The sequence below is a fragment of the Xiphophorus hellerii genome, chromosome 16 (assembly GCF_003331165.1).
Source record: "Xiphophorus hellerii strain 12219 chromosome 16, Xiphophorus_hellerii-4.1, whole genome shotgun sequence".
Classification (NCBI taxonomy): domain Eukaryota; kingdom Metazoa; phylum Chordata; class Actinopteri; order Cyprinodontiformes; family Poeciliidae; genus Xiphophorus; species Xiphophorus hellerii.
In genome coordinates, this window is record NC_045687.1 from 20,795,957 (window position 1) to 20,823,554 (window position 27,598).

The following is a 27,598-nucleotide window of genomic DNA, read 5'->3' on the forward strand; positions in this document are numbered from 1 at the left end:
ATTATCGAAGGACTGCCAACGTTTCCAGATTCAGTGTCCTCGGTAAAAGCCAAATACCAGACAAAACAGAATAAAACACCAACATCCACTTAAATCTCTTTACTTCCTCATTTTCATGCCCTTTCTGAACTTCTAATCACCTGAAAGATGCAAGACGACTGCTAGTTGCTGTCTCCACTGAGGGAACATGCGTCTATATTTCATCTATTTTATTTTATTTATTTTTGAGGGGGAATATTATGGGCCTTTAAATAGTTTAGTTACACTGGATTTCATTTAGGGGCATCAGACGCAGCAGCATTCACAATTATGCAGTACTTTGTGTAGGTCTGTCACTTAAGATCTCGGTGTTGTACATTGACGTTTTGGGCTGTAACATCAGAAATTGTGAAAAACTTTAAGTGGTGTGAAATAAGAAAGCAAAACAATAAAAACATAGTGACATATTTAGCATATTTAACAGAGGCTATTCTACCGGGGCACAAACCTGCACAGCAGCTAATCTTTAACACAAGCAAAGCCTGAGAACTGTCTACCGGTGCCTAATCTGTAAGGCTTAGTGCCAGGACAGTTGCCTGCGCCAGGCCAGGAGGAGCCTGGGAGAAAATTAAAAAAAGTCACCCTGGCACCTTGGAGCGAGGTAATTGATTTCTAGGATTTAGATAAATGACAACGATACAGAGAGCAGCTGAGCAGCAGCTTAGAACCTGGGTGCTGGCTCAGCACTGTCAGCAGGAGGCCAGAGTTCACGAGGACTGACATTAGGAGTCAAAACAAAGAGGAAGAGACAGAAGGCTGTGATGAATGGTGGTGGGGCCGACTGTTTTGCAGCTCAAAGCTGCCTGGTGGAGGAACAGATTCTGCCTGTAAAGAAAAACCCAGCCCAACACACTTAATAGTTTGTTCGATTAAAGTTAGTTCCAATTGAGTAGCTAATACCGTCCGCTTTAGTTCTTCTTTTAGTTCTGTAGTTTGGCGCCATCCAGCACACGGTGCTGTTGGTCACCTTGTATTGGAGCCAGTTGATACAGAAATAAAGATGGTGGGGCCATACCAGAACGGGAAGGAAAAAAAGGGGGGCAAACAGAGTCTGGTGTGGAATGCAAAATGAACTTTTTTTTTTTTTGCAAAATGCAAGCTCCTTAAATTTTACCTTAATGTCATTCTGTCAAGCTCCATGACGGGTTTTACGAATGCGTATTAGAGTCATTGTAGATTTTTAAAAAAGGAGTGAATTTCCTGCAAAAGGATAATCTTGACTTTTGAGCCTTGCAAATTTCCAAATGATTTCTTTTCAGAAAATTCATCTCAAAATTGGAGTCAACCTTTCAAACTCCTTTCAAATTTCCTTTTTTTTGTCTAGAAAATTTCCGAAATTTTTTGCAGAAATTTACTCCTCATTTTTTGTCCCTCTACAGCGATCCATGCAAAAATGACTGATTTGCTACGAAGGTAAAAGCAACATGACAGAAAAGCGGTGGTTAGTATAACGCAAAAAAACCGGCAAGATAATTGAATTAAAATATTGCGCCACGGGTAATAAAGTGTTTCACATATCTTTTCATTTTTCTATTCAGCAACCTATGTGGTTCTTGTTTTGTTATGTGTGTTTTATGAATATGTCCAAGTTTAATAATGTGAGAAAACCAACAATTTTCTGTTTATTGAGTCAGTAGAGCTGACACAAAATAATGTTAAAATGTAATTATGCTTTTTTAAATCCAGTGTTGTCAAAACTTTAGCCCTTCACCTAATGGAAAGACGCTCGAAGCTCTTGACACGAGAAAATTCCAATTTTTCAGAAAGTGGCTGCTTTTCAATTAGTCATTAGACGATCGATAAGATCAATCCACTTTATATTAACTCAATCAATGGCTGTTAATCACCAGGAGATGAATTACGAGTTTTAAGCCAGCGACGGTAAGATTACCAGACTGTTTGTTCGCTTTGTGAAGGCTTTCAATAATTCACCCCCAAACATTTTTGAGTGGAGTGATTCCACAACCTCTCAGAGAAAACGCAGACCTCCCATCGTAAGAGACCACCCTCCTCATCCTGATGGGTTTTTGGGGGACATAACAGGAAGCAAACCTTTAAAAAAAAAGAAAAATAGAAGATGTGAATAATTCAGGCGAGCTGTAGAAATGCACAGATGCAGGACAAAAAAAAATCACTATGGAGGAGTGATTGAGAACATGCAAACAACAGCACCTCGGTCCCCGTGGCGACTGTTATAAGAGGGTCCGAGAACGATGGGCAGCATCCGGTTAGACACAGCATCAGCACACGTGTGTGTGTGTGTGTGTGTTTATTGACAGATGGAGCCAAGAGAGCTATTGAGTAAGTGGTGTATTCAGCTGACATACAGAGTGTTGATAAATAATGGACGGTCTCCCTCAGCGCAGCATGCTTTCATGCGGGTTTCCTCTCTATAAATAGTCCATAAATAATAGTGAAGCTCGAAGCTTTTCTTTCGGCCCATTATTGGCCACATTGTTGAGGGGCAACATGCAGAAAGAACACAGGTCGGCGCAAAAAACTCAAACTGACCTCAGCGCACAGTGGGCCGTTGTTAACCGATAGCATAAAAATGGCAGAAACATTCAAGTATGTCCTCTCAAAGGTCAGTAAACTAATTATTAGAGAACATTTTTAACTCTGGAACTGGAACAAAACGTCACATCCTGTTACTGGTTTTCACAACTGTTGACTATAGGACTATAGGATGTGTTTATGATGGTTTTTATGTTTTCACAATGTGAAGCACTTTGTATCGCTGAAATGTGCTATACAAGTAAACCTGGTTGATTGGAGGACATGTTGAATATCCCAAATAGATCAAAAACAAATCAAATGGATTATAAAGACTCTGTAAATGAAGCTGCCCTTCAAAATATATTCATCATTAGGCTCAGGCAGGGAAGACAGGAAATACTGCCAGTTAGGACTTATATATATATATATATATATATATATATATATATATAAAAACACACACACACATATATATATATATATATACCTCCTACTGTGTTATAGTTTTTAAATGCTGGCTTTTCAATGGTATTAAAGGGCAGCATCTATCTATCTTAGTTTTGCTCTGGCCTTTTTGTATTTTGTTCGCCGATTAAACGCCTCAGTTGTTGTGAACCATCACTAAGATGGAAACCGCCCATTGGTGGTAGTATTTGTTTTTACCCCAAGCTAGGAAAGCTAGCATCCCATCGGATGATCAGCGACACAAGAAAGTTGGAAAAATGTTCAATTGATTGACTTATTGCTTATGAAGACAGGCCTAGAGACTAACTCTTAATTCTGACCATCATGAGCAGAGCAGAAAAATCTTCAATATATTCATCGGGACGTTTTTATGACAGACCAACACAAAGTTGCAGCATAACTGTGAGGTGAAAGGAAAATGGCAGGTTTTCAACTGTTTGGTGCAAAAGTAAAAATGTAAAACTCGTGCCATGCATCTGTATTTATCCTGACAGCGTAACAGTTTTTGTTGGTGAATGTCTCTACCAGATTAGAGACAAAAAATATGTAGAAAACACAGGAAGCTTTACTTTCCCAAACTCTGATCAGACAAGTAAACTGAACAGCCCACATGCTGAGCAAGAGAGCAGAGAAGGTCTCACAGATAAAGGATGCTAACCAAAGCAGCAAGAAATAAATTCAATTAAAATGACAAATGGTGACTGTGGGATTTTCCACATTTTCCTCGTAAAGTTTTTTTTTTTTACTGAGCTCTGAGGTCGTTTGTCTCGGCTGCCAGTCGGTCAAGGCAAGAATGACCCGGTGTTTATTACCTGCTGCAGCTTTTCTCCGCCCGACTTTTAAAGCGCCGCTGGGTTTTCTCTGGTTCTCACCAGGAAATGGACAGGATGCTCTAAATAACTTTGAGTATTATTGCGCCTTTGAGTGACATATTTTGGCCATGAACACGTTTTTTTCTTTTTTAACTACGGCTCCCTGCGCTGAGGTAGGACTTCTCGTCTCCTCATGCAGCCATTAATCTGCTCGGAAAGAGCCAATCTGCATCTCCAAAGCTCCTGATCTGATGGGATTTATCGCCACGCCAGTAAGTTATTAAATGCCAGCTATATAATTTTTTTTTTTTTTTGTCTTTTGATGAAAGGCTGCTTTTCTAAATTGGCTTTGGATCGAGCGGCAGGATTGATAATTACAACTTCGGAGTGCGATTGAATTTAATTCAAGACGGCACATTAAAAACTGGACTCGCCGCTCAAATCATTTCAATCAACAGCTGCTTAAATCACTCCAGTCCGCCCCGGTTTCAGCCGATTTAATTGACACGCTCTCTGGAAAAGCCTCCACTCAGCAAATCCGAATCATTTAAACACTCGGCATCGGCGCTTTCTGCCAATCAAACCCGGCGGGGTTGTGGGTTATTCCTGAGTGAGGATGGAGGAGATTTTCTGTGGAATCAAAAAGAAAACAAAAGAAATTAGTTTGCTCATTTACCGTAATGGCTGCACCAAATAAGGTGACGTATGTTGTTCTTCAAGAGCGAAGCAAGTTTGAAGAAAAATCTATGAGCTTTTTTTTTTTTTAGACGGTGACCTTTGAAGCTAATTTGAGCTGCTGATTTAAATCAGCAGGGTAATTGGAGAGAAGCAGACCCCGTTTCAAAAAAAGCAAACAAGAAGCACGCTTCCTTTTATTCTTATTTAAGGGCTGTCCACAATTGTTGCTGTGGCTGATTGTCCTTGAACTTTAATTTAATCCATAAACCACCACAGAAGCGTTGTGTGTGTGTGTGTGAACGGGTTTGCTCGGTTTAAAGCCTCGTTGTGTCCGTGTCGCAGTCTGAAAGTCCCAGGTTTACAGATCGGCCTCTGGAATTGACTTTACACACACAATGTGAAAAATCACATATGGGTCGAGTTGAGTTTATTTGTTCAGCACATTTCAGAAGCGAGGCAGTTCAAAGCGCTTCACATCGTAAAGTCACCGACTGTAAAACAAGCAACAAACGTCACATCTCGTCAAATACAATCATCAAAATCACCAACACACGTCAAATATGTCGATCAATGTCCCATTTTCTACTCATCAAAGGCGACTCTAAACAGGTGAGTTTTCAGCCTTGATTCGAAGTCTGTCAGTGTTTCGGCAATTTTGCAGTTTTCTGGATGTCAGTTCCAGATTAGCGGAGCGTAGAAGCTGAATCATCACAAGGGAAAACCATGAACTTCCTTTCCCAAAAGAGATATATCAATTCTACAATAAATCAAGAGCATTTCCCTCATTATTTTTGCTGTCGTCAGTGAAGTAGCACAGCAGGCTTTTAAACCCATTGAGGGATTATTTGTGTGAAAGTTTTTTTTTTTTAACACTATAAAGGGATTTTAGAAGCAATTACTAGATGTGAACTGTGTTATCACAGCTCACATCATTCCGCCACCCCTCCGGTGAGGGCTTTAGGTTTAAGCAAGTCGATGCTAATCTGGGTTAAAGGTCGGCGAGCACCTCAAACGCAGAGCGGTCACGTTCAAAACCGAGTCTAAAAAAAAAAACAAACAAAAAAAATCCTTTTCCAACAAGGTGGGTCTGAGCCGCGGGAAGCTGCTTCGACGTGGGAGGAAAGAGGTGTCAAAAAAGAAGCAGAGAGAAGAAAAAAACAAGCACGGTAAAAAAAAAAAAGCTCAACAGAACTGAACCGTCGTTCACATCCTCGACGGGAACAGGGAGCAGCGAGGAGGAGCTGCTCTGCCGATACGCACTGCTAGAATAACTGATGAGAATCCAAGTTAGAATCTTTGGTGCAACGTCTGGGTCACTGTCTGGACTTGTTTCTTATTTCGTTGTGAAACTAACTATCCACACACAACACAATCTGGATCGCAGAGAACGCAGGAAGAGGAGCTCTGTTGATCTGGGGTGAGATCTTGATTGCTTTATAGGTCCTCTGAACCTTCAGAAAACTTTATTGTACACTACAGTTACATAAAGCAAAAAAAGAAAAAAAACATAAGTGGCTTCAAACATTTTCACAAATATTCTATTTTAATATATAACAAAGTCGTATTTGGGAAGTTTTATTCATGAATGGAAGTCAATAGACAGCTTGACATGAAAAAGCTGCAAGAAAGAAAGACAGAGCTAACCCAGCTAACCCATAGGATGTGGTGACTGCAGAGACTACCATCGGTTTTAGCTTTCAAGATAATGCGGTCTAATCTAAAATGTACACGTGACATATAAAAGAAAAAGGGACGCAGTGCTTTGCTACTAGCTGTCCACACTACGATAAATAGATAAGGTCAGAAATGAGTTTTAAGTAATAGAAAAATGGTGAGGGAGTAGGAAGTAGGTCAGTTATGCTAGCTTGACTATGACTTGATTAACATGTAGATGTGCTGTGGAATTTGGTGTGCTTCGGTTCAGTTAAAAACAAAAAAGGCGATCCTCACACCAACTCTGACAGATCATCAGTAGCAAGTGTTTAAATTAGCTAATCAACCAGTGCCGTTTTCAGACAATCATTTATTAATATTTGCAAAATATACATCAAGCGTGAAAACATAATACTGTAATGTTTTGTTCTTTGTGTGGGAAATGTTTTCATGTTTTTTGGTGTCGAATCCTTAAACACTAGTAGAGCTGTAGTCAGCCAGTTGCTGTGGCAACAGGTCTGTGTTGAGTTGTTTTTAAAGTTTTTTCTGTGTTATTTTACATTTGCTGTGGAGCTCTGCACTAAATTAATAATACCTAAATCTCCAGGTTTCATTTTGCTAACAGAATTGTTCTACAGCAGCGCAACTATCGATGACATGTAAAAGAATCGCATTTTTGCCCTCCTCTGTTGTGCGCATGCACGAAATTGCAAAGTCCATGCAAAGTGTCTATAAGGAACATAATGTTTTACGTATCTGAATTTAGATTTTTACCTCTTAGAATGAAATGCACCAATTTGTGTCAAAGCAGCTTTCACCCATCATGGCCACTAAAATCTGTGGTGTTTCTCAAACTTAACAGCTCATATCTCAGGGTTTGAACCTACAGTTGAAATCTTAAGGTTAAATATATACAAAAATAAAAAAAGAACATGGAGATTTTTTTTCATCATTGTCTCAAGTTAAATCAGACCAAACTTCTACCGCTTTACGTTAATTAGAAATACCAAAGTTATTTCTATTTTTTTAATTCCACAATAATGGCAGAAAGAATCTTTTCCTCATCGTTTAAAGAGACAGTAATCATTTTGTAGACTAAACAAATATGACATTTTCTCTATTGTGGCATTTAGCAAACAGGAATAATTTTGGCAATTCCAGCTAAAACAAGTTCACTTCAGAGAGCGAGAGGGGAAAAAATGTGGCTTTTTAGTTTTTGTATGTGGCTTTCTGGTTTCATCTGTAACTCCTGCTACTTTTCAGACGTGACAAACCGTGTTAACCTGGTGTCGTATCTACGCCACAGCCTCCTCTGCTTCACCTGTCCGGGACGTATGGCGTCCCATCTGTCGGCTGAACTCCTTAAATCCTCCTCCTCCTCTTCCTCTTCCTCCTTCCTGCTCCTCGCCCTCAATTTGCCTCGTAAAAACACAACCGAGTTGTAACGCACTTTGAGGCTGTGCTTTGCTCTGGTGCTGCAGTAAATGGGAAGCAGCCTATCTTTTTTTTTTTCCCCTCTCGCTTTCTTTTGTTTTCTCTTCCTGTCGTCACGCACGAAATAAGCGCGTGCCAGGCGGCGGCGCCAGGTAAGCGAAAGGCTACCTGACGCTGCTCGCTTCGAGTAATAAAAAGTAATCAGTGCTACTCTGCGTCGCTTCTAACGTGAGAAATTAAAGCATGGAAATTTAAACCTGAGCTTTCTGAGTGACTCGGATCCGGATATGTGCACAGATTCGGTCACCGTTACTTTACAAACCAAACAGCCGCTCCTGCCTACCTCTGCGTAGGCAGAGGAGAAGAAGAGACACTGCGGCACAGCGGCTGGCTGGCGCGGCTCACACACGGTAGCTGCACAGCTAAAATCATCGTTTCTGCCGTCAGAAGCGCCCGCAGAAAAACATTTATCTATTTCTCTTTGCGAGAATCACCGGCTGGCACAGGCTTCTTCTCCTTATTTCGCTGGTTTTTAAATCTCCTACTTACAGTAATTAGCAACCCCAGCCCCCCCCCAAAAAACAAAACAAAACAAAAAAATAGTTCTGTATCTTGTCACGTTAGCAACCGCTAACTCCTAAATTACTCGCTCAAGATTAAATGAGCTTTTAAGTTTTGTGAAATTTGATTGAAATAAGAGTAGTAGAAGTTACTACAAACGTATGTAAAAGTGTACTCTAGTTCACTTTAATGCATCACTTTGTGTTTACAAAATACAAAATCTAGGATGTGACCAGGGCTGTATTTGAAGAATAAAGGGTCCTGGGCTGTAGCCAGTTTTGGTGCCCTATCCGCCCCCCCGGAAAATAAATAAATATCTTTTACTCATGCAAATTACAGAACACTGATGGGTAGGACTATAGATGAACTTTTTTGTTTTTTTTAAATGTTATTTAAAATTTAAATAAAATGTAAATTATTTTAAATAATTTAAATTTTAAATTATTTGACATTTAAATTATTTTAAATTATTTTAAAATTATCTTTAAAATAATTTAAATAGTTTTGCCGTTCAATTACGGCAAAACTATTACAACTTTTTCAAATAAAGAATGACCTAAATCATGTCTTTTTGTTGTTGTTGCTGAGAATAGAATGAATCTTTTTTCAGTTTTCTTCAGTTGAGTCCAAATTAAATGAGTAAAGTGGTTGCCTTTCTTTCAATACAGAAAATGTGAACTAGGAATGATTCTGACCATTTCATTTGTTTAATTAAGATATTTCATGCTTAACTTGTTGTTGATTAGGAATAACATTCTCAATAAAGCTTTGTATTTAACTTTTTTTTAAAAAAAAACTTTAAATTTACAAAAATCCTGGAATATATATATAAAAAAAAAATTGCATTAATGACACAAGCTTTCATTAATGACGTCAGGAGGGATTATTTGAACAAACCGACGTGGACCACAAGCAAAATGAGTAACTATGATGTTTATATGACGTGAAGCACTTTGAATAATAATAATAACCTTTGTTGATGAGTGAGATGCAACGTTTGTGAAACAAGAACAGTATGAAAAAGTTAAATCTGGGTTAAAAAGATCGGAGTTGGGCCGTTCAGAATGCCATGAAAAAGTCGGATATGGGTCGCAAATAGATGGAAAAAAAAAAACAACGGGGATTTGGGTCGGATTTTTGTCTGCTGCGTTAACGAAGCCTTAGAGAGGGAAAACCAAATAGATGCTAATCTTAATACGAAAGACAAATCGGGAGTTCTTCAGCAGAAAAACTTATCATTTTTCTTTCTTCCTTTCAGGATTAAATACATGCTGTAGAAAACACAAGCTTTCATTAATGATGTCAGGAGGGATTATTTGAACAAACCGACGTGGATTTTACGTCTTAATTTTTTTACGTCTGAGCTCAGAGATCAAAGCTGCAGAGCCGCCACTTTCCATTTATTTCCATCTGTTTCACTGTTTGGACCAGACAGCGTGGATGAGGTCCAGCACTGAGGCAAAGATGGTACGTTTGTAAGCAGAAAAGGCTTTTTTCTAATCACAACTGTTGGATTTTCTTTACTATTCCAAATGTTGATGAATATGTTTTTTGTTTTAAGAGGACATTACTTTCCTCACTGCAATAATGCAAAATAGGGACATTTTGTTAGAACTACAACTGGTTTCCTGGGTGATCTCCTCCTTTAGTGTCCCCTGTTCTGAAACTGTAACCCACAACTCCACCATATTTTTGAGAAAATTAAGAATAAATTTTTTTGTTCCTCACAAATTATATTTAAATCACCGTCTAAGACTTAAACAATGAAATATTTTCCGTTTCTAAGGCGCAAAAATGCATTTCGACAGCTACTTTTTGTGGTTTGTCACCACAAAAAGTAGCTGTTTTACACAGATCTTAGCCTGACACAATAATTTATTGTAGTTATAAGTACTTTAATAGAAGTAGGTGGTCACTGTGGATTAAAACCATAAAAAGTAATTTAGCAGTGAGGGAAAAAGAAAAAGAAACGCTTCCCCCGTACTGTTCACTGTTGCACACTCATTACGGGGAGAAAAGCGCTAAAAGGTCAGGCTCCTGAATCTCCCCGGACTTAAAAAGTAACTCGTCATTGTGACTTGGTTTTATATCACCCTCCGGGAGACAAATTCTGCACGGTGAAAAATTTTCCTTTTACAACTACTGGGCACGCTTTATTTCAGCTTTGCTGAAAATTCAGCCGTGGCTGTAGGCGCCGCATGTCCCGCTTTGCCGGCATCTCCTCACCCACCTTACGAGCAGGTCGTTATCTTTATCACAGGCCTGGGCCAGGTGCCGCCGCCATAACTCACCACCGGCTGGCACCGCCGACCGACCCACGTCAGGAGGTTAAAATGAGCGATTGTGACTCTGACTGGGAGTTTTAAAGACGCAGGCAGAGGTTTTCATATATTTGCTCGGCCTCTGGCAGGGCGGTACGTGTACGACTCGGGTCGGATGTTTTGGGTTTCCTCCCGCAAGCCGATGACGAGCTGTTTCCATTACAAACGTGCGCAAAACTTTGACTATATACCGCTAATGTTAAAAAACCCAATGTTGCAAGTGTGGCGTTTCCATTAAATAAAAAACACGACTAGAAAAAAATCACACGTGAATTAGTTTGTTCGTGAGATAATTCGTCGAAAAACTCGCCACACTTGCAACATTTCACTTGCAAATGATTATATGAAGAGAGGGGCATGGCATCTTCAGGAATCAAGGAGTTGAACTCAACGACTGACCAGACTTCCTGGTACGGTGGTTCGCCCAGGGCGCCACCCAGGCTAGGAGCACCACCACCACACACCCACCAGTGTTAGTGGTTAAACTGGACCACAGCTGAGCTCCAGCACTTAAGACAATGTTGCATCTTATTTTTGTTGTTCTGAATAATTCAGACAATATGTTCTTTTGATAGTTTGTTTGAGGTGTTATCTTAAAATACACCCACGGGATTGCCCAAGTTACTCTTAAATGTTGACAGTCAACCTACCAGAAAGTTAAAAGTCATGAAATCCTGTTTGGTGCCAAACTACTTTACCCAACTTCTGAATTTGAAGAAGGTCATGAAACTTTTTCGCAACAAACTCTCCTATTACTCAGGTTTTAAGCAAACAGAAATCATTTTGAAAATCCCACTTAATTTGTACCAGTCTAATCAAATCAAACCTGTACCATCAAATAATACAAAAAATATTCAAATGAATTGTCATGTGTTAGTGAAGAGGACCCAAATTCAGAGAGGCTGCGGCGGTAAGTAGATTTGAAGATTTAATGGAAAAATAAGAACAAACCCCCCCTCCAAAAAAAAAACACATGGGAGCCAGAGGAGGACAAAAAACATCAGAAACAAATAAAAACACAAAGAGCAAGACCGGGAGAACTGGATCGTACGGGATTTCACAGGAGAACTAAGAGAAGCAGAAGTTTGTAAGTACGAGGAGAGTGAATGTTGGGGATTAGGAAATGATCTAACACTAAAGAATGTGTAGATATAAAAAACTAGAGTAACTTAGAACAACTAGACACAAGAACATAAACTAGAATCGCTAAGAAAGGACTGAACTAAAGTAAAATCAGAAACAAGACTGAGCTAATAAAAAAAATATGAAACTAAAACATAGAAATAGTTTAGAAAAAGAAGAAACTCAAACAATACAAGATCCTGACACATCAGTTCTAATTTGACTCCATTTGTGAAAAATCAAGGGTCCTTGGTTTCCCCCGAAATACTGCCAAAAACCCTTCCTGGCTAATTCGTGTGATCCTTATTATCGTCTCATGAACTGTATGAATTGTTCTACCTCTGGTGTTTGGTTGATAATACCCAAATGTCTTAAGAAGAGTTTTAGTTTTTCAGTACCACACACAATAACTATCTGAAAGAGGTCTAAAAAACATTATTTAATACGTCTGATTTTCACCCAGGCTTCTCAGTCGGCTACAAACTTGCGTCTGGTCTCAGAGTGGGCAACAAGTGTCCCTTTCTTCCAGCCGCTTACAAAGAGGTGCATTCATTAAGCCAAGACAGACAGAGCAGAGCGAGGCAGAGAGAGAAAGAAAAACACACACACAGAAAGAGACAAACACTCAGAAGACGAGATGATCACACTTGCTCTGTTTTTTCTAAGCAGAGACGAATCAACAAACCGAGAGCAGAATGGGCTCTGTGTGAGTCAAAGCCCCGGGGGGGGGTTTAACGGTGAACGCCGTGTGGTGTGTGTCGTCACCCGTTACAAATGCAAAAAGTACAAACTGGTCTGACGTTGCCATTGGTCTGAGAGGTGAGGTCGGGGTTTGTGTTTGCGCCTTTACGTCACGAGGAACACGAGCTTTAGTGAACAAAGCGGCAGCGCGGGGCCCCCGCTTGCTTCTGGGTCAGCGGCAAAGAGACACTGGAGTTTTTCCGACTCCTTGACTGAGAACGTGAAGAGACTGGCAAACCGGCTGGAGCCCGGGATGCAAACGCTCCCGCAGGCCGACTAAGGAAGAGATTACCGCCCAGATACGCCGACTGGCCGAAAGGGAAAGTGGAAATAAAATAACTTTTGAAGTCATCCAGCGAGAGGGATTCTTATTCCTCCCTGGTAGCGAGTCCCTACCCCCTCTGAGTTCATATCGGGGCAGGGTTGAGAGCCATCAACCCTGCATACCAAAAAAGCATTCCGGAGGTACGGCCCGTCAAAGTCATGAAGGACAAAGGAGATGATAAAAGCGAGGAGTGAACCATGATTCACGGGAGGGAGATTTACCGGAGTAAGGAGAGGATCCATCTACCCAGCGAGTGGAATCCACAACAAACAAAAGATGTGTTGCAAAGAGAACAAACACCAGCAGAGAGGCAGAAAGATCACCAGACCAGAGATGTTCTGATCGGGAGAGAAGTCTTACTGCGGCTCTCCTTCAAAATGTTCCCCAAATAATTAAGAGTTGTTTTAGTCTCGTAAGGCAAAGGGAGAGAGAAAAGGAAACACAAATGTCAAGAGGACAGATTAATTAGAGACTTTGCAGAGATGCTAATGCAGCTGCCTCTGTTGTCTTCCTGGTGTCTGTTGGCTTGTTAACAAAAACTACATGTCTCTGTAAGCTTACCTCTGGTTAAATCTCATTACGAATGAGGGCCTTGCAAGCAAATGAAGCGCAGCGCAGACAGAGTGAGTCATTACTTTTTTTTGTTTCTGAGATGTTTTGATTTTCACCGATTAAGAAACCGAGTTGATGCTTATCTAGGCTGGATTACCAAATCCTGTACAGGAAAGAACAAAACCAAACAAGAAAAGACACAACAACAATATAACATTAGATCTGCTATGACTTTGGTGAACTATACTTAATCAAAAGTATTTTGGATTTAATTTAATCATAAATGTCATTGACGTAGTCTGATGCTCTGTCCGGCTCGAAGCAGTGCGTTACACGGTCTTCTACTGCGGTCAGGAACGCAGAGCTGCAAACTTGAGTGAAAATATGAGTCGGTGGAGTCAGACTGGTGAGCTCAGCGGTAAATTTCACGTTAAAAAACACAGCGGTTAGAGCGGGCGAGCCGTACATGGAGGCTATAGACGTCCAAATCCTGTCCTTGGTTCCTTTGACGGGCAGCGTTCCCACATTTAAAAAAAAAAGGAGGTACAAGGTCAGCTTTGTTACGTCACACGGCTGTTTGAGCAGAGGATTTATAAGAAACCAAACAGAGTTGCCTGAGACTCGCAGGGTTTTATTTTCACCGTAGCCTAAAAACAGCAACACGACCTTCCTCTGATGATACGAGAAGTTTCCAAAAATAATGTTGCTGAGCACACTGCGGCTTTTGTTCTGAACCCGGCAGCGTTCACACCGATTTTAAGGAAAAGACCTTTAGAGAAAATGACGCAGCAAAATAATTCAATTCATTCAGAACAACGACAGAGTTTTATCTACAATTATCTCTCAATAAATAAGAGTATTCTCTAAATATTCATGTTTTATGGTAAATAAATGGTAAATGGACTGAACTTATATGGTGCTTTTCCAGTCATTTTGACCACTCAAAGCGCTTTACACTAGAGTCACATTCAGCCAGTCGCACTCACAAACACACACACAGATCGAAAGGCAATTTGGGGTTAAGTGCCTTGCCCAGAGGCACATCAACATGTGGCAGGAGGAAGCTGGAATCAAACCTACAACCTTCCAAGACGACTACGCTACCAAAGAGCCGCAGTAGTTCTACAGTAATTCTTTTCAAAAATATTAGATCCTGATAACTTTGATAACAATTGGTTTGTAGCTAATGGAAAATTCAATAGGAATGTCATATAAAACCAAAAACAAAATGATTTTTTTTTTTTAAATGAAATGTTATATTATGGATTACTGTACATAACTATGAAGACCGTTGCTTGGGTTTGCACATAAGCTAGAAAACCTATGTACGTTTTGTTTTTAGTATGTAGCATTGTTTGATACAAACTTTAATTGAAATCTTCCCAATCAGACGGCTGCATTTCTCTGTTAAATATGTGGTTTCCCCCCCCCCGTCTTCTGGGATACTCAGCGTTGCTTCAGAAACAGAATTTTGCGTTCGTGTTCTCTGCAAGCTACATCCATCTAAACCAGGAGGAATAAATGATTAACATGTGTGTAATGACTCCATACTTTACACAAGCGTCACTTTCTGAATCGAGTTACTGGAACAAATGACCTTTTTCTTTTCTTTTCAGATGATATTTCGACTCATTGAGTTATACTCGTACATTTTATTGGCCCGGAAGTCACCCGCAGCAAGTGCGGCGAGTCCAATAAATCGACCTTCGCTCCAGCCCGACGGCGTAAGAAGAGGGATTTCTCTTTCTGAACATTTGCTTTCAATAAAACATGAATATTCTGCCCAAACGACTCGCACCGGAGCCGTCTGAAAGTTCCAGTGGAGAAGAGTCGGTCTGCAGTGTGCCTGCAGGCGTACCGCCAGAAGGAGCCACGCTGAGAGGAAATCTAAACACCAAATCTCCTGCGTCTGTCAGCCTTCTCCCTGTTTGTGGGCGGCGCATTAGACACGGAGTCTGTTTGCGCTGCACAAACGTTGCCACGGTTTATTCGACGGCATGAAAACTGGCCCGCGGAGCTAATCTTGCAAAGATAACCGAGGAAATGACGTCTGGTGAGTCTTTCAAACATTTCTGAACGCGCATCAAACAAAGCAGTCCGTAGCAAAACCATTTATACCCCCCAATTACTTCTTTCTTGTCACCTTCAATGTAATTTATTGGAATTTTATATGATATTCCAACACAAAAAGCTCATTTTCTACTAAGCTGGTAGAGTGATACCGCGAAAAACGTGCAGCTGCAACGGCAACAGAAGGTGGATCTAGAGCGTTGATCAACGACTTTTCAAATGTTTGTTTTTGGAAAATTGAACAAGCAAGTACCATTTGTCCTTTCGCTTCTCACTTATGCATTACTTTGTGTTGGTCTGTCACATAAAACATATTGAAATTGGTTCTGACTTGGGACACACCGATCCACGTTTTTTCACTTCCCACGCCGATGTTTTAGTATTGGCCGATAACCGATCCAATAGGTGCTGAATTGACAAAAATGTTTTCTTTTTTGTGTGTTTTTTTTAAATGCAGACGGAAATGTACTGAATTACAAATGTATTTGATAACTCTGAACCAGTACAGCACATTTAAATACACCAACAGCTTTACAAGCTTCCCTGGTGTTACTTCAACAACCAAACATGTAAAAACAGTTCATGTAAAATAAATAAATAAACTGACAAAAACAATAGGCTGGCCGTCTTGGTCAAACATGTGAAAACAAACTGCAACAAAGTCAAATCAAGAATTCTAATTATGATGTAAAATAAATCATGAAGAATGATGAGAACAAAGCATAGAATTAGACTGAGTAGATCTGCTCTTCTGGCTCAGGCACAGTCACCAATACCTGATCGAGATTTTGTTTTCCAATATCGGGACCGAAACAGATATCGATATCGGATCGGCGCGTAGCCCGCTATAACGTGACAGAATGCGAACCAGCTCAATGCCGATGAATGCTGATGCATATCGCTGTCTAGAAGGTCAAAGACGAGGGAATTTTTTTATTCACCTAAAAAAAACATTCACTGAACGTTAAAAGCAATGACGTCTTTGAAGGCCTTCCCTTTTTAAACATGAACCGACACTCAACACGAGACTGATTGATGCAATGTCTGAAACAAACCGGAGTTTGTCATCTATTATGTAATGAAACAATATCTCATGAACAATCAGTCATTAGTTGTCCTCAATGTTCCTAATTAGTTTAATGGTTGGCTAAGGCATGAGAGCTTGTTTGCATGTGCGTTTCCCCAATGTGACGCGTTCCCATGGCTACCGGCACTGTGTGGCCCCCGCACAGTCTGCTGGAGTCTTACCTTCTCAGGAGTTTTGGTCTTGTTGTTGTTGTTGTGTGACGCCAGTATGACGTCTTCGTGGACGCGGTCCAACAGCCACAGGAGGAATTCCAGGGCGTCGTGCTGGGAGTTGCCACGAAACTGGGATCCGTACTTGGACACGACCGTCTGAGGGGAGAAAGTGAGGCGTGAGGATGCCGAAAACTTTGTGTAAATCTCATGAGCTGCAGTACGACTGTGACGGTGTGGCAGCTCCTTGCTGAATTTATTTTTCCTCAGCTTTAGGGTTATACCTACACAAGGCAAAAATGCTCAAATAAATTACCTTTTTAAAGTAAATATAAACCTCAAGTTTAACTCTGGAGGAGCTGCAGAGATGAACAGCTCAATTAACCAGACGCCCAATAAATCTTGTCTTTGAAGAGTGGCAAGAAGAAAGCCATTGTTTAAACACTGCTATATGTCCCATTACAACAACAAGCCAGAGGAAACAACAAACCGACGGGAAAAGACACTATTTTTTTTTTTTTTCTCCGAAGAGTTTTTGCGGCACTAGTGGCTCGTATTTTTTCCACCATAGGCAGACAGGAAGGAGGGTGAGGAGAGGGGGGAAGACATGCGGCAATGGTTGTCGGGACCGGGAGTCGAACCCGCGACGTCCGCGTCGAGGACTAAGGCCTCCAAACGTGGGGCGTGCTAACCCACTGCGCCACCACAGCACGCCCCGGGAAAAGACACTTTGATCTGATGATACCAAAATGCATCATGATGGCTCATGCCCTGGCTCCTCAAATGGCAGCTTGAACTCATTTCCAAGAGGCCCAGACCAAAGTTTTACTAGAAAAACAACAAAACAAACAGATTTTTTTGCTGACCTTCAGAAATTCCTACAAAAATATAAATTCCTACAGTAGGAAGGATCGTGAACACATGATCCCTCGTATTGTAGGAAGGATCGTGTGTTTGGTGACGAAGTCAGAACTCGGAGTTGGGTTTGCCACCACAAGTGAGTTAAGAGCGTTTCAGTTATCGCTGTCGGAAAAGTTGGGATTTCAACACGGCGGCGCCCGTAGTCGATGTTCGCAGCACCTCTTACGAACGTTGCTTTAAGCTTTACTTTCATAAGCAAACACCATTTTTAATTTGGTTTGGTTTGGTTGTAAGGTGTTACATCATGTAACGTTAATTTTAGACGCACTCTTACATGTGTGTCTTCTAAAACAAACAGGTTTCTGTTCATGTAGGGAGCGGCCATATTGAAACGCAAAGTTGGCCTTTCAAGTAGACAGTAGAAGTTGCTCCCACTTTCCCAGGAGGAAATCAGACTTGTGTTTCGGTTGATTTTCTTAAATGGGAAGTTCTGACTTCCCAGAACTCAAATGCGACGCACCGTACTCCATACTTTACACAAGCGTCACTTTCTGAATCGAGTTACTGGAACAAATGACCTTTTCTTTTTTTTTTTTTACCGACATGTTGACCTGTCTTTACCGACATTAGTATGTAAAAAATGGTCGACGAGAACTTTCGGTTTAACTCCTTCTCGGAGTGACAAGTACTTATTTATTTTAACATTACATCCAAATTTTAAACCGCTGTGCTCAATGTCCGATGACCAGGTGGCGGTGATTAGCTTTAGCTCGCCTTTCATCTTGTACAGACAACGAGAAATTTCTAACGTAATTGAGTAAACCTGACCTAGACACAGCGCGCTGCAATGCATGGCGGGAAACGACTGCTGCGCATCATCCTAAGTACACCTTCCCTAGAGAGAAACATGATCGTGACAAAGACGGGAGAAAAGGTTCAGAGCGATGACCCTGAACATATACAGTAAGTAGAGCTAAAATGGAATGAACGTATTCATATAACTAAATGGAATGATTTCCATTTATATAACTAGAACATTTAATAATAATAATACACCAAACAGCAGATTGAGGACTACTTAAGCTCTCGCAGTGTAACGTGACTTTAAATGTAAACAGCACCCAACTTAATTAGGCAAAGGAATTAGCCAACCTCAGATGACAGCTTAGTGAAGCAGAGAGATTATGTTTGACAGAACAGCGGACAGAATTCACTAATGTGCGACATCACGTACGGTGGACGGCGTCTGATAGATTGTCAATTGAACGTTTGGTTCAAGATGCCGACTTAAGCAAACAGCGGAAGCACGGCGCTGAAAACAGAGGAGGCTTCAGCCGCGCTGACCGACTCAAAAGAGAGATAAAAAATTCAGTCGCGTTCATATCTAATTGAAAGCGAAGCCTGAACGCCATCTTTGAAGCGTTTGCCAAGACGCGGACAAGAGGAAGATGCAGATAAACTCCAGCAGGAGCGATAAGGTGTTCTTATCACTCACACGCATCGTCTGATCCCGACTTAAAAGGCGAGCTTCCCTCGCTTGACACGACTCGTGGAGGTGAAAACGCCGTCGTCGTACCGTCAATCTGGACAATGTTTCCGAGATACGTCAGTCGGAAAATATGAAAAGGTGATATACAGAGCTGTTAGTCATGGCTCTGCGGAGATAAAACCACTTCTGTTATCACAACTCTGACAGACCTGGGCTGTTTTCTGCTTTAGAGGCGTACCGCCGTTTTTAAAGTCATCGTTTTACAATATTAGAAAATCCTCCCACCCCTTTAGGATTCCTGTGGTTTACATTTATTTTTAATTCGATGCAGAGGAAAGGGAAGCATTTCTCCAATCATGTGTTTCACAGAGAGGCTTTTGGTTCCCCCACCTCCTACTTGGAACGTGAATCACCTGTGTATGATGTCGTAAAGTTAGAGTATGTAACATTTATAAAAAAATTATAAGAAAAAATTCATAAGTGGGCCATTGATCAATATATTTAATGTACAGTTGTTTGATGATGTTTATTGATCGTTTCATATTTGGTTACTGTACTTTGAACTTCCTTGTTGCTGAAATGTGCTTACAAATAAACTTGACTTACAATAAAATCTGCAGACTTCTTGGAGGTACGGCCGACTAGCGTCAAACAAAACCCAAATTCCGTTTCTGAATTGGTTGCTTAGCAACCGCGGGGCCACTGGCGCATCGCGCAGTAATCGAGTCTGGGCATTTCTGCTACTCAAGTTGAATTTTCTTCCAGTATTTTAGATATGCTCTATGAAATAAAAAAAATCTGTCAATAGGTGAATTTTCCGCAAATAATCTGTTGCACAGAAAAGTCTGTGGAAAGGCAGGAATCCAACAGTTTGAGGACATGGTCACTGTTTCAAAATCTTATTGTGATTCAAATTTACAAATTACTTTTAGCTGATAGTTTTTCTCTTTTTTTTTAAACAGACTTAAATTGCTGTTTTGATACTATAATTGAACAAAGACATCTTATAATCTCATCTAACTTTTACATTTTGGGTGTAAGCACAAATGCTTTACCCTGACAAACACTCTGAGCCAGCCTCTGGTTAAAGCCGTGACACACTCAGCCTTGTTGTGATGGCGCCTGCAGGCCGGGATCTGAGCTCACCTGCAGCAGCTCTGCAGCCAGTCATTACAGCAGAGCAATAACAGTGATTACCATCAGCTCCTGGAAGGTGGCGATTGTCTGAGCGATATAATTACGGCGGTGGAAAAGCCAATGAGTATTTTATTACCGTCTGAGGCAGAACGGTCACTCTGTAATGCCTGCAACCATTTAGCACAAGTCAGGGAAGAAAAGAGGCTTTTTTATATATATATATACATATATATAAGCATTAAGTATTTAAATCAGCTACCAGCAACTGGATGAGTGCAAAAGCTGTCAGCTTTGCTTTTATGCTCAGCCACCTGCTTAAATAGTATAGTAACATTTTGTTTAGTCATCAGTAGTCATTTATTTTCAATTCACTTGCTAACTAGATGCCAAGTACTCAAAGTCATGAAATTTAGCATGTGCAAAACAAAAATTAAAGAAATTCAATTCATTTTTATTTTAAAGAGGCAGCATCATGTAAAAATCAAAAAAAAAATTTAGCTTATAATGAAAAACACACAAGGAGCGTTGCTTTGATTCTTTCGTGCAATGTTTGAGAAATCCGTTTATCTCCGCCGTCTGCTCCTGCAGACTAGCCAGCAGCAATTAGCAAACACCTGGTGGAGCTGAGAATCAGCAGAGCTCATCAAACGAGTCACTTCTCAGTGAGACGTTGGTAAAAACGTTGTTAAAGGGTTAATTAATAGAGGAGCCATGTTGCGACGACTCTCTGAAGGCGGAGTTTCAGAAAGAGCAGCAGTTTTTAAAGGCAAAGCGGCCCAATTTCAAGGCGTTAAATTATGACTATTAGTCATATTTGAAGGCAACAGTTACTTGACGGTGCTATGAAATGGTACTGCGTGTCTTTAAAAACACATGACACCACCCCTTTAAGATTTCTTAACATCAGCGAGAAGATGGCCGACCCTTTCGTCACAGCTGCGAGTCAAGCATGACGTCTAGAAACATTTACCCATTCCTTTTTGCAAAATAGCTCAAGCTCATTCAGATTGAATGAAGAGACAGACAGATTGAAAGAGGAGCCGAAAAAGCAAAGGAGGTGGATTAGCAGTGCTTGCTAACAACTGATGGTTTCATTCATGACATGTTACTGTCTCCGCTGCCTGGATGATGAGCTGTTAGCATGTGATGAAGCCGCCACACGGCAAACGTGTCTTCATACCGAAGCCTCTTCATGTTTGTTGGAAGACTGACTACGAACAGAAATCTTTCCCTTCACAGCAGTACCATCCACAACAACTCTGTCGGTACTCTTATCATCCAAGTATCTTCGATGTTCAATTTCCCCCTTTGGGATAAATATGTTTTTAATTAAAATTTGACCTGAAATGAAATTAGCAAGCTGTTTCCCCCCCCCCCCCCCCCCCCCCCCCCCCACTTGTGTTGTGTTTTTCCTGCAGGTTCAAGTGTTTGGTTTCGGTTTCATTTGACTGAAGCTCCTTCTGTTCAACGTATCCACGGCAAGGCACAAATACCACAGAACCGAAAGGAACGTGAAAAAACATTCATTCGGACACATTTCCAAAGTTTCTACAGGGATCATTTTTCCTGTTATTTGACCTTTTTTCTGTCCTGAAAGCAAAGTGTTTGCTGTTGCAATACTTTGTTATGCCACTAGATCAGTCGCTCATCCTGCGTGTGAACAACTTTTATTTGCCGTCTTGTGAGCTCAGAGTGTACGGTTAGCTCACCGAAGGATTGTGTTTTAAAATAATAATAGATAACTGGTTTAAAACCGGCTCACTCAAAAGAGAAGCTGAAGATACGGGTGGAAAGAAAATAACGCCAAGACGACTTGTATTTGATTTTGCTTTGGGATAGACAACATATTTTTGAATTTGACAGGACGAATACTTTTCAGTTGCTCTGGGTGAGCAGTGCTTCGCCCCACGCTGACCAACTTCATCTGAACGCCTGAAATAAAAAAAATTATTTATGTTGGGCTTTCTTCTTGAAGCAACTTCTTGTGTTCGTCTTTCCCGCAAAAGACGTAAAAGTTTGCCATTCTTGTGAGAACATGTGAAAAGCTTTGAGGCGTGTGAGTCTTTAGTAACGCTGCGGGACTGGACACTTATTGAAGCCGCCTCCCGCCTTCCACCTGTGTTTTCCTTAATGCCTCGAGGTTCTGGAATGCGGTGAGGATAATAAAGATTTTTATTTTTCCTCAGCAGGAGGCACAACTTTGGAGGAGGCCCGTTTGAGGAACTACAGACGAAAGCGAGGCGATTCTACACTTTACATACATACAGTCAAGTCAGTGAAATCCTAAACAAAGAGAGAGAGCGAGGGAAAAAAACTTGAATTAAGAGAAACGGAAAAACATCCAGCGCCTTTTTCTTTTTTTTCTTTTTCCCACGCTTCCAGGTCGAACTAGATCCTTAGTGAGTTAATCCGGCTGCATTAGCTGAGCCTTTCCCAACCTCTGAAGGACGAAACGCATGACTCCCGGAGGTCGGCGCGACTCACAGTCGTCCTAACGGAGTCAACAAATTAATAGACTAATTGAAACACACGCCGATCTCCTATTTGCAGAGCAATTTAAAAGCTCCGTGCCGGTTTAAGTTTCTGCAACTGGGAGCTAATTTAGCCTCTCAAACTCAAGCCTCGGAGCTATCTGATCATTTTATAATCCTTCCTGCAGGCAGCTGTGGTATTACTCAACAGGCAATTTCTGAGGACTCAGGCTGCACTAACTGGGGCCTCTCAACACTGCCAAGGAGAACAACAGTGTGTGTGTTGTGTGTGGGTGTGTGTGTGGGGGTGTGTGTGTGTGTGCATTACTGCAGGACAAATCTTATGAAGAGAAAAGCTCAGTGTTTTTATTTGAACCTATTTGTTCATCTTGGTACAGTTCCCTTTTGATTGCAGCGCTGAAGTGGATTGTGCAAGAAAAGAAGAAGGAGAAGATTCATCTGGCAGCAGGAGGTCAGATTGGTAAACTGGAGACAGCAAAAGAGCAACTTTTAGAGGGAAAACCGTATCAATTAAAATTGATTCTGCCTTTGATGCCCTCACACACTTTCGGTTGCCCCATTAGGTGAAATGTGATGTAATAATTCTTGCGTAACCGGGGAAAGTACGAGAGAGAAAGCTCGGCACAAACGGTCAAATCACTCCCGGCGCCTATTCTTACGGGGTAATTAGCATTTCCAAGAATAAATCCATTGTTCATTTCTTTGTTCGCCCCACATTATCTACTTCTTGCCTTGAACTGGAGCTCCGAGTAAATCCAGAGCAAAAAAAAACAAAAAAACTAAGTGACTGCAGGCGGATGCATCCAGCTCCCCGGCTTGAGGAGGCAAAGAATGATCTACGTTGGGACACAAAGTTATCAAAATACTCGATTCGCTCGTGGAGTGGAACTTTCCGCATGTGGCTAAAGTTTAAGGTCGGGTTCTGACGTGCGAATCTGCGACCCGCTGAACTGGTGGCCCCAGACTACTGCGACGCTGAGCAGCAGCCTCATTATCACCTGGCGGGGGGACGGGGGACTCTCAAGTCCAGCGCACTGTGGCAGGCTAATAGGTGCTATGCTATTATCCGGAACGCCTCATGACAATGGAATAAGTCAGCGGCCCCCCGCCGGGCAGCATCCTGCCTTAATAAGGTGTGATTATGTCTGACTGAGCAGAGAGCAGCTGTACTTAGAGGTAGAGTGGAGCCATTCATCCTATAGCAGGTGTTTGGTTAATGACGGCCATTGAGACTCTCCTCAGTGTTTCATTACCAGATAATTATCACCTCCCCAGAACCTTCCACGACCAGTCTCTGCCCGCCATGAACACTTTTCCCGGAGCTGCCCCTTTGTTTTGGCATCTCGAAATAAGATCCGGTGTTTAATTTAATTGAAGTTATAAAAACAGATGTTTTGTGAAACTCTCAAGAGCAGTCTTTCAACAGGTCCGTTTTGGCTCCCTTTCTCCTGCTAACTGAATTCAAAATCTTCATGACATCAAGTTTAAAAAGTTGCACTCACAGGAATTGTACGGCAACTTATTATACGTGGGGGAAAAGCTGTTCTTCCAGGCAATTTTTTTTCAGAGTGTGTACCGTAGTTCACAATTACTTGATAACTGATTATAAAGAATTTGAAACTATGCCATTCCTGGTAGAACTTTCTTACAAACAAATTGGGTTTTTTATTTTTCATCTTAATTACAAAATGTAAAACTTTTTTGTAGTTTTTGGCTTAATTATTGCTCATAATAAGTTTTTCTTTCAAAAAATGACTTCCTTCAAGTCTGTTCACTGTAGCTCACAATTGGTCAATTATTAAATTAGTTTACGACTATTTTTAATAATCTATTCATCATGATTAATTGTTTCTGCCCTGTTCTGCTATGGACATTTTACTGAGATAGAGTATCAAATAAACATGAAAACTGCTGAAATCTGCCTTTTCAAAAAGCTTTTCAATCATCCTGCGGTTTTAAGAGACGGGGTCCATTCAACCCCGCATGTTTTTCATCCTGTGCGCAGCCCAGGCGGGGTTGGACTGACTTTTATGAGTTTTTTTTTGTGTGTGATTTCGGGAACTGATTGTCTGATGGGACCAGGGCCGTGCAGAGACCTATGGAGGGGCAGGGGCTCAAATTTAAAAAAGGGGCACATTGAACAAAAACTTCGTACAACAACATAGCAACAACCCATATTAATCCAGAATCTAATTGGATCCTATTATATCATTGCCATCATGTGGGAACAATGCAAAGCAAATATAATCTATATTTTCCCCAACAGGTATAAAGTTTCTGTTTCTGCTGCTGACAGTCCTGGAGATCTGAGCTGATCTGAGACTGTAGCTGTTAAACAGACCAGAGGAGAGAAGGTCAAAGGTTATGAAGTTATGAAATAAACAAAAGGCGGGTTTTGTCCTGCTATTGCAAGGACGATTATAAAAATATAAATAGAAACAGTTTTTCTAACGTCAACATCAAACCTACAAACCAGTGTATGAAAAAATATTCTTGCCCATAATTTGAGTTAGAGGGCACAGATCCTCCTCCTCCTCCTCATCATGGACCCGATGTCTGGACAACATGGAGGCTCTGAGAGTCATTGTTAGACTGAGGGCAGCCAGACTAGTTTATTTTTACTAAATTATTATATTTAGCTAAATATTATTGTTGAGGGGCACAAACAGGCCGTCTGACATACAGATTAAAAAATAAAAATAATTTTTTTTGAAAAAAATAAATAAATAAAAATCTTAAAAGGGCACTAGGGGCATCAAGGATAAAAAGGGCAGGGGCTCAAGCCCCCCTCATCCCCCCCTCTGCACGTGCCTAGATGGGACATCGCTGCCACTGCCTCCCTGATGTATGACCGTGACATCTGCTGCTCTCCTCCTGAGCGACACGCTAAGACCGTGACAGGTTTAAACTAAAAATCACCTACTGCTCAGTTTTCTATCGTTTTTGGCCATTGTTATTAAGCGCTCCAGATTTTGTAGAGTTGCAGGTTGCGGACAAGGTAGGTTTAATCTAAAGATTTGAATTCCAGCAGGAAAACAACCCCACAGATAGAGCTATGATGTAAGGGTTTAGATCAGCTGTCTAGAACGTTTCCAATCCAAACAGCCATCTCCCCCTCCGTCCAGCTAAATAAAACTCATTTAGAGCAATTAATGTTACATGGCCCCTGATGAGCGTCTGCTGTAGGATATCTGATGCCTTTCTTAAAATGAAACAGCATTTTATTTCCATTTTTGAGTTTTAAACCAAAACAAAAAAAAAGAAAACAAAACTTTAGTCCAAAAGATTACACATACATTTTCATATGTGGAAAATGGTGGACAGCTTTGCAACTCAAATACAAGAAATAAAATGAATCTAAAGCAACACGACAGGTATTTTTTGGTGTCATTTTGCTGTGGGAATTTCATTCAGTTACTCCATGAAAACACAGCGAAACTGCTGGAACCTGCATTTGTTATTATAACTAGATTTAAAAACATCACTTGAATCTTTATCAGTTTTTGTCAGACCCATTGTGGAAGATCTAAAGAGCCACTTGCGGCTCCGGAGCCTCAGGTTGTAGACCCCTGGTTTAAATCTAACTGAGCTAGATTTAGCTATTCGTTGTTCTTAAATAGCTTAGGCTATTTAAGAACAATAGGCAAGAAAAGACAGTCTGTACATGAAAACCTGGTGGAGACCCATAGACATGCAGACTGAACAGCGGTAAAAGGTAATAAAGGTAATTTTTTTTTTTTGGACATTACTTTAAAGTTTAACAAAGTTTAAAGTAAACTTTAAGGTTTACTTTAAGGTTTAGGAGGAGCCATGTATAACTCTGTGTTTCAGTGGTGTTTAGGTTTGGATACCTTGAAGTTCACCGAGAGCAGCGGGGTGTACTCCAGAGTCCACAGAGCCCTCACCAGACCCGCCAGCTGCTCCGTAACTTCTCCCTTCACCGGCCGCCTCTCCTCAGCCCCCGGCCCGGTGCCTCTGCCCTTCCTCAGGTCCATCTTGTAGCGCTCCAGTCCCAGATACTCCGCCAGCAGGTCGGTGTTGCTCAGACACTGGACCACCGCGTTCAGGAAGCAGGTGTTCCCGTGGTTCTTCAGCCCCAGCACGCCCGGGACTTTGTCTCCATACTGGTACAGCAGCTTCTCTCTGCCGGCGCACAGAGACGAAGACGTGCTCTGCGGGTGCTTCGCCGCCCGGTCCCAAACCGCCGCCGCCGGCGGTGTGTCCTCCCTGATCATCCCCGAGCTGGCGGTGAGGGTGCAAGGTGCGCCGTCTCCGAACCCGCCGTCGTCGTCCTCCGCGTCCCCGTCCCCGAAGTGGGTGAAAGTGCCCAAAGTTTTCATGATTCTGTTCACGAAGCTTCCCACGGACTTGAGCGATTTCTTTCGGAAAAGCTTCCCGGATTTGGTTTTCCTCTCTTTGCGCTTCTCCTCCTTCGTGTCCTCCTTGACTCTGCTTTGTTTCTCCATGACAGCGACCTCCCCTCTCTCTCTCTCTCTACTCCGCCGTCGGTCCGTCCTGACGCCGATGATGGTCGTGCGAATGCAGACGCCGGGGTGTCATTTTTCTGCCGGTGTCCCGGTGCGCGGACGCGCCACCATCTCGGAATCCGGACGCGGCAGCGCGGCGCGGCGTTATTCCACAGCCCACTGACCCAAAACCTCCCTCATCCATCCTGACACTTACTCGGCGCGTTCATTCCGACTCTGGCGGCGCTGTCACAGGCAGTGCAGCTGCAGCGCCAACTTCTGCAGGAAAATACCCCCCCCACACACACACACACACGCTGGGGCTGTGATTGCGTGGGGCGGCTGTCTCCTCCCACTTTAAAACAACAGCGGAGATAAAAGATCCAGAAACCCTAGTCAATTCCTGTTTTATTTCTCTGCACGGATCCAGGATCCGTGCATGTTTTGGCAACTGGGATTTCTTGTAATAAATGAGAAATAAATAAATAATAATAGTAATAAAACTTTAAAATACAAAGGGTTCCATTTAAATTCAAGTAGATTTTTTGATATTTAAAATCAAAATCAGACGCAGATGAAAAGTTTCCAATACAAGTTCGTCATCCTTCATTACTAATATATGGTTAAGGTGAGTGTTTGACTCAATGA

General features: G+C 41.5%; 1 protein-coding gene across 1 annotated transcript in view; it reads right to left on the bottom strand.

Moving 5' to 3' along the window:
- usp43b (ubiquitin specific peptidase 43b) overlaps window positions 1-27,233 on the bottom strand; it is an 81,534-nt gene extending 54,301 nt beyond the window's left edge. The window contains exons 1-2 of the mRNA XM_032587707.1: window positions 26,336-27,233; window positions 16,518-16,664 (exon numbers count right to left, since the gene is read on the bottom strand). Of these exons, the coding sequence (XP_032443598.1) occupies window positions 16,518-16,664; window positions 26,336-26,950 (762 nt within the window). The 5' untranslated portion in view covers window positions 26,951-27,233. The remainder of the gene's footprint in view (window positions 1-16,517; window positions 16,665-26,335) is intronic.
- Between the last annotated feature and the right edge of the window lie 365 nt (window positions 27,234-27,598).